At 28.7% G+C, this 8,189-nt stretch overlaps 1 protein-coding gene across 1 annotated transcript; it reads left to right on the top strand.

Moving 5' to 3' along the window:
- The first annotated feature begins 1,498 nt into the window (after window positions 1-1,498).
- LOC149191188 (GDSL esterase/lipase At5g33370-like) lies at window positions 1,499-7,486 on the top strand. The gene is made up of 5 exons (XM_089413533.1): window positions 1,499-1,777; window positions 6,184-6,311; window positions 6,429-6,671; window positions 6,765-7,017; window positions 7,095-7,486. The coding sequence occupies exons 1-5, from the start codon at window positions 1,543-1,545 to the stop codon at window positions 7,316-7,318; spliced, it is 1,083 nt and encodes a 360-aa protein (XP_089269659.1). The 5' UTR covers window positions 1,499-1,542; the 3' UTR covers window positions 7,319-7,486.
- The last annotated feature ends 703 nt before the right edge of the window (window positions 7,487-8,189 follow it).

Raw genomic sequence — 8,189 nt, 5'->3', positions numbered from 1 at the left:
GTCTTAAATCTATTGTCACATTCAAAAACAAGATTCGAACACTATTTCTATCAGATTTTTTTTTTTTACCAAATTCTAACTTTTGGGCATCCTGGATGCCTCTTGTATGTACAATAAATCTCTTTCTTAAAAAGCTATATACACTAATGAGGTATGGTTGTGTTGTTGCTAGCTATTTCACTGCCATTTTCGCGCATAAGTTCACTGCATGATTCGGTAACAACTGACTGTTATGTTGTATTTAATTGTTGGCGATCAGTGCATGAGTTCGGCACTGTTTTTGTGCAAAGATGATCCTCCTTACCCTTATTTTAAACAAACCTTGAATATAGATTTGTTGCAATTATTTTTTTGTTCCTTGTTGGTCAATTTATTGTTCTTCCTAATCAATTTACTATGCAATTTCAATACACTGACATTTTGTATGATGTTGCCCATGAATGTAAACACAGGCCGACAAACAGAAACAATGTATCCATTAACTTAAATATTGCTACTCAACCTAAATAACCCATCCAAAAACATGTCTTGGAAGACTTGAAGACACTTTTATTATGTGTTGTTACATCATTATAACCTAGGTCAATTGTTGATCATTCTCTCCATTACATTATGACATTATGGATTAAAAGTAAAATTATGGTGTTATGGACTAAAAAACAATTATGAAGCTATGGGTTGAGAAAACAACTCACTGATGCCTCAAGAAATCTAATGGACTATAAACACTTCATCAAAGATTTAACCTACAAATGCTATCAACCTATATGGGTGCCATTGGAGGATAACACCTCTAAACATGTTAGACTACCCTATGAAAAAGCATTCATCCATTTGGGATTAACTTCCCACTAGATTCAAATTTTTATTTTACATGACCCTTTTTCATAAGCAATTTATTTGTCTATGGGGAGAATATTAAAATTGTTAATATATTAATTATTTTTTATTTAATTATGAAATTCAAAGGACAAATTTTTCAATTAAATTATTGCTAGATAGATATTGTTTTTTATGGCCTTAGTCTACCATAGATATTCTCTCAAGATTTTGATGAAATTAAACATGATTTTTGTAAATCCAAATTAAGCTTCAAAATGTTGAGTGCTCTAAAGATTTTTGATAGCCTTAAATTTATTTCCACTATAAATACAAGAATCAAACACTCTTGCTACCAAATTTTTTAAAAATAAATTACCAAATTCTAACTTTTCGAACTTATGGGCACATGCCTTTTCTCTAACGTAAATCTCTTTCTTAAAAGGCTATATAAAGCTGTGCTGTTCACGGATATGTTCACTGCACGAGTCCGTAACAGCTATTTTACTGCCATTTCACGGATAAGTTCACTGCAACAGTCCGTATTTTACTGCCATTTCACGGATACGTTCACTGCACGAGTCCGTAACAGCTGGCTGTTACGTTGTACTTCTATAAATGCGTTAATCAATTCTATCGTTCTGGCTTCCTCATATAAGATTCTTGTATGCATCTTCCTTCCAGTATCACTCAAATTGGATCGATTTTTTTCGTTGACAGAGAATGGAGTTGAATACTGCCTCATTTCTTGCGATACTGCTCGTTTCTGTCGTTGTAACAACGGCAGCTGGAGCGCCTCCAGCGCAGTTCATTTTCGGAGACTCGTTGTTCGATAGTGGCAACAACAATTATCTCGCTTCGATTGCTAGAGCGGACCGCAATCCTTATGGGATTGATTATCCCAACGGTAGACCGACTGGACGTTTTTCCAATGGATTAAATCTCGCCGATTTTATCTGTGAGCGTTTCAGACTTCAGAGTTTTAAATTTTTTTGACTTTACAGATGGCCTGCAATACTGGATTTTACCAGCCAGCGTTTGAGATAAGAGTTTATATTTTTGGTTGTAATGCAATATATGACTCTGATTTTTGATAATTTAAAATGTGTTTTTTACATCATAATTAGTACAGGCAATATGTTAAATGGTTGATAAGCTGATAAGCTAATAATAATCGGAATACTTATGAGAATTTGTAATTCTAGAACATGAATGAAGGCTAGAAAGAACGTTAGAAACCCTTGATTTCATACATAAGATAGTTTATATAACAAAGAATGTTTATATTATTAAATATGGATTATTCACAATTTTTTTGGGATATGGAAACTCTAGTAATCTGAAATAAATCATACTTATTAACATGATACTTCTTATAAAATTTTGAAAACATTTAAATTATATATCTTAGAAATTCTTCAAATAACAAAGGTTTATTTTAATAAAGTTTAATTAAATTAAAAAAAAGTAAGTTAAAGAAATTATTTTTTAACTTTAGTTTTGATTTATAAGGTCTAGTATTTTTTTTTTGCCTTAATTACATATTTTTTAATAATATTTTTTTATATAAAATTATTTTATATATCTTTTAATTTACTTATTTTCCTTTTAAATTATTAATTACCTTCTTCTATTTTAATTAACTTATAACTTATATTTTATTTAATAGGTCTCATATAATTTTCTTAGGTCCCTTAATTAACTAATTTGTCTTTAAATTATAATTTTTTATTATTAACTTTTATTCTTAATACTGGTATGTTATAATTATTTATATTTTTGTAACTAATTATTAATTAACTTAGTTTTTAATTATTAGGTCTCCTACCATTCACCTTAATTTATTTATTTTTCACAAATTAAAATATTATAATATTTTTGACCCTTGTCCTTAAGTCAAACTAGTCGTTAGATTTGCTACCTGTTGGAGGCTCTGTTCAGACTATTTAAGCATGGGAAGCTAGATCCGTTTCTTTACCTGTTGGAGGCTCTGTTCAGACTATTTAATCATGGGAAGCTAGATCCGTTTCTTCATCTTGTCCTGACTATGAACCACACTAGTTGGTTCGAAACGCGTCGACAAATGAGATTCCATGTGATTTTCGCCGAAATCTTTCTCTAACTTGATATGGACCACAGAAGCCTAAACTCGATTAAGGATAAAATAATTAATAAAATATTGTATTGTTAATGCAAAAAATATAAAGTTAAATAAAAAAGAAATAAAACTGAAAACAAAATATTTTTAACTAATAAAAATTGAATTTACTAAACAATACATAATAAGACTTCACCCAATCACTTTCCAAATAAATGAATTTAGATAACAATAAAAAAACAATTGAATTCCCAATGTTAAAGTATAGATAAGAGGCAAATCGTTTTTGTTAAAGGCAAATTAATACATAGGTCATCTTAAATTGAAAATATGGAGAAAATAGTTAATGTATGAAAAGTGAAATAATAGAAAAAGGGAAAAAATTAAAAAGTTAAATAAAAAGTAAATAAAACTAAAAACAAAAAATTAGTAAACTAAACAACTCATAATAAGATCTGAACCAATAACCTTACAAAGAAATATATTTAAATAGTAATAAAAATAATAAAAAATGAATTCTCAATATTAAACCGGATAAACGACATAAATTTTTGGTTAAAGACAAATTAATATGCAGTTAGAGACAAACTGAAATACCATGCTGCAAATCTAAATATATTAAAGTAAAAAACATATATTAATTTGATTCGGAACTAAACTATAATTTTAAATTATAATTACTTAATTTTTGGTTAAAGACAAATTAATATGCAGTTAGAGACAAACTGAAATACCATGCTGCAAATCTAAATATATTAAAGTAAAAAACATATATTAATTTGATTCGGAACTAAACTATAATTTTAAATTATAATTACTTATTATTTTTAAGTTCCAATTTGAAGAACAAGAATTTTAGAATTCTTTTACACATTAGAAAATTTATCATAATTTAGTTGTTAAATTAACAAGGGGACAACCATTACAAACTACTATCCACAAATGCAAACTGGGTCATTACTATTATTCAAAAAAAAATCACTCTACCTAAAATTACCCACTAATACTTTATATCTATATCTATCTCTATATTGATAGTCAATATAGATATCTATATCAAATAATTAATCATACTATTATTAAGTGATTTTTACAAAAATTACCTCTAGTAAAATTCTAATATTTAGTTTTAAATTCTAATTTTAATGGTTATTGTTATTAGGATTATACAAAATTTAAATAATATGTGTTTTGTTGTAACTTTCGAGATTACCACTAATACTTTATATCTATATCTATATCTATATTTATATTTATATTGATATTCAATATAGATATCTAATTTAAAATGTATTTTTTACAACATAATTAGTACAGGCAATATATTAAATGGTTGATAAGCTGACAAGCTAATAATAATCGGAATACTTATGAGAATTTGTAATTCTAGAACATGAATGAAGGCTAGAAAGAACGTTAGAAACCCTTGATTTCATACATAAGATAGTTTATATAACAAAGAATGTATATATTATTAAATATGGATTATTCAATTTTTTTTGGATATGGAAACTCTAGTACTCTGAAATAAATCATACTTATTAACATGATACTTCTTATAAAATTATGAAAACATTTAAATTATATAAATTATATATTTTCGAAGAATTAGAAATTCTTCGAAGAACAAAGGTTTATTTTAATATATTTTAATATAGTTTAATTAAATTAAAAAAATAAGTTAAAGAATTCATCACAAGGATAAAATAACTAATAAAATATTGTATTTTTAATGTAAAAAATATAAAGTTAAATAAAAAAGAAATAAAATTGAAAACAAAATATTTTTAACTAATAGAAATTAAATTTATTAAACAGCACCCCAAGGGGCTTTGGATTGATGGTGATTGGGTGCGCTGTTAAGGCACTCCTTGCGATAGGTCACCGGTTCAAATCCCCCATGGGTACTTAGGTTAGTCTTAACTGAGAAATTTTTTTTTATTAAACAGCACATAATAAGACTTCAACCATTAGATAACAATAAAAAAAAAATTGAATTCCCAATGTTAAAGTATAGATAAGAGGCAAATATTTTTTGTTAAAGGCAAATTAATACATAGGTCATCTTAAATTGAAAATATGGAGAAAAAACTTCATGCATGAAAATTGAAATAATATGAAAAGGGAAAAAAATAAAAAGTTAAATAAAAAGTAAATAAAACTAAAAACAAGAAATTAGTAAACTAAACAACTCATAATAAGATCTCAACCAATAACCTTACAAAGAAATATATTTAAATAGTAATAAAAATAATAAAAATTGAATTCTCAATGTTTAACTATGGATAAACGGCATAAATTTTTGGTCAAAGACAAATAAATATGCAGCTAGAGATAAACTGAAATACCATGCTGCAAATCTAAGTAAAAAACATAAATTAATTTGATTTGGAACTAAACTATAATTTTAAATTATAATTACTTATTATTTTTAAGTTCCAATTTGAAGAACAAGAATTTTAGAATTCTTTTACACATTAGAAAATTTATCATAATTTAGTTGTTAAATTAACAAAGAGACAACCATTACAAACTACTATCCACAAATGCAAATTAGGTCATTAGTATTATTAAAAAAAAATCATTCTACCTAAAATTACCCACTAATACTTTATATCTATATCTATCTCTATATTGATATTCAATATAGATATCTATATCAAATAATTAATCATACTATTATTATGTGATTTTTACAAAAATTACCTCTAGTAAAATTCTAATATTTAGTTCTAAATTCTAATTTTAATTGTTATTGTTATTAGGATTATACAAAATTTAAAGAAATATGTGTTTTGTTGTAAGCGTCAAGGTTACCCACTAATACTTTATATCTATATCTATATTGATATTCAATATAGATATCTATATCAAATAATTAATCATATTATTATTATAATTAATCGTACTATTATTATGTGATTTTTAAAAAAATAACTTTAGTAAAATTCTAATATTTAGTTCTAAATTCTAATTTTAATTGTTATTGTTATTAGGAATACAAAATTTAATGAAATATATGTTTTGTTGTAACCTTTGAGGGTTTGGGCAAAATGGACCATGTAACCTGCTGCTTCATGGCCAAAATTTTTGACTTACCGAGCTAACCTTAAAGAATATTGTGAATTTTAAGGGCCATTGTAAATTATTGTTATTAAGATTATATAAAAATTTTATATATATATATATATATTTTTTAATTTAGTAAAATATGTGTCTTGTTATAATGATTGGTATATAAATTGAATGAAATATATGCATTTCAGGCCTGAAACTTGGATCCGACCTCGTGCTGCCGTACTTAGATCCTTCGCTCAAGGGCAAGGAGTTACTGAAAGGTGCCAACTTCGCCTCTGCGGGCATTGGCATTTTAAATGATACGGGCGTTCAATTTGTAAGCACAAATTCATCTTAATACCGGACTTTCATTAAACTCCACATCTTTTCATAATGAGTTGCAGATATTGATCAAATGAATAATAACGATGAGAATTCGGTTGCATACATACAGGCTGAAATTATAAGGATGCCTCGCCAATTCGAGCTTTTCCAAAAGTATAAAGACAGAGTTGCGAGAATTATAGGACGTAATGCGGCCAATAAACTAGTTGCAGAGGGGCTTTTTTCCATATCCCTTGGCGGAAATGATTACATCAATAACTACTACCTTCTGCCTGTAACAGCGAGATCACTGGAGTTCTCTCTACCTGCGTATACTAATTTTATCATCTCCGAGTTTGAGAAGATTCTGGCGGTAATTATTTTTCTGTATTCTACGATATCTTCATTCAGGTTTTGGTAGTTTATTTCTATCACATGCATTGTAAATTAACTGATGAATTTACAGAAATTTTACGAGCTGGGAGCACGCAGGGTTCTGGTTCTGTCGTCGGGTCCTTTGGGGTGTATTCCTATGGAGAGGGCATTGAGGTCCACAAATGGTGAATGCGCCGCGAATCTACAGGAAGCCGCGCAGCTTTTTAATGCACGACTGAGACCCGCAATCGATCGACTCAACGCACGATTTTCTGCTCCGATATATACAATATCTGGAATGTTTCCAATTTTCATGGACTTATACACAAATCCTCAAGCATTTGGTAATGCTTCTTCCTGAATTGTCGATTCTTGTTCTAAGTTCAACAGCTAGTGCTCATTAGAAATACTTTTTTTTCAGGGATTGGGGATGGCAAAGATGCGTGCTGCGGACAAGGAAGGTATAACGGTATTGGTCTGTGCAGCCTCCAGTCAAATTTGTGCCCAGATAGGGGAAACAATGTGTGGTGGGACCAGGTTCATCCAACTGAACGCGCTGCTAAAATTATAGTTGACCAATACTTTTCCAATTCATCCTCTGTGAGTCCTATCAGCTTAAAAGATCTTATGAAACTTGATGTCTGATGTCCAAGTCATCTATCTGTGATGTCTAAAGAAATCACATCTCATGGGCTCTATTTTCAGAAGCATTAATAAAGACAAATATAATGGCCATGCCATCATACTTGTGTCCGATCTTCTTCTCTGTCAAACCGTCAAGCGATCTGCAATAAAATTGTATTAGATTTCTCTTTTCTGTAATCTGGAGCAGCAAGCAATGTTTGATTGAAAATCTTCTAAAATCTACGAGTGCGCAGTTTGAGGATTGACTTCCCATTTTGTTGTAGAATCTTGCGTTTTTGTCATTGCTCTCTTTTTATTACTCTGTTTTTGTTGGGATCTAGTATTTGGATATCATATGCGCTGTGTCTTTTGGGTTGGAGTATTTGGATATCATATGATAGGACATGGGATAGAGGAGATTTTTCTTCTGAAATCTATATACTTTCTTTTTTTTGAAATTCTGTTAAAATTTGACTTGTGTAATTTTTAAATGCTTTTTGGCTTTTCAGAGTGCTGAAGACTTATTTTAGACAATTTAAAATCACAATCACTTACAGTAACAATTTAAAATCACGTGCAGGGAACAAAATTCCAAAACATAAAACACAACATTATTATTTTTATTTATTTTTCAATTCATTTTCTTAGAATTGATATGGTGTAAGTTGGATATAGTGGACGGGTAGCGCTCCAGTAGGATGAGGTTACTGCCACTGAAAGAGGTAGATCGGCTCTAAAAGCAATTGCCAGGAAATATTCGATCAGATTTAACGTTTAAGATCCACATCTTCCACTCTAAATACTTAAAAATTGAGAGCATCTTTTGAAATTTTAGCCAATCATATTTGATCAGTTATATATTCATTTAGGTGGAGTATAGTTTAATTGCAGA

Source organism: Pinus tabuliformis, chromosome 3_1, assembly GCF_031772625.1.
Source record: "Pinus tabuliformis cultivar Carrire ecotype Pingquan chromosome 3_1, CPIR1, whole genome shotgun sequence".
Taxonomy (NCBI): Eukaryota; Viridiplantae; Streptophyta; class Pinopsida; order Pinales; family Pinaceae; genus Pinus; species Pinus tabuliformis.
This window is presented reverse-complemented; position numbering and strand designations above follow the sequence as displayed.

Bases quoted from the DNA above. Each gene is read 5' to 3' on its own strand.
- LOC149191188 (XM_089413533.1), top strand. From the start codon at position 1,543: ATGGAGTTGAATACTGCCTCATTTCTTGCGATACTGCTCGTTTCTGTC. The intron at 6,312-6,428 runs GTAAGCACAAAT...GCATACATACAG, and splicing joins ATGATACGGGCGTTCAATTT to GCTGAAATTATAAGGATGCC. The intron at 6,672-6,764 runs GTAATTATTTTT...ATGAATTTACAG, and splicing joins AGTTTGAGAAGATTCTGGCG to AAATTTTACGAGCTGGGAGC.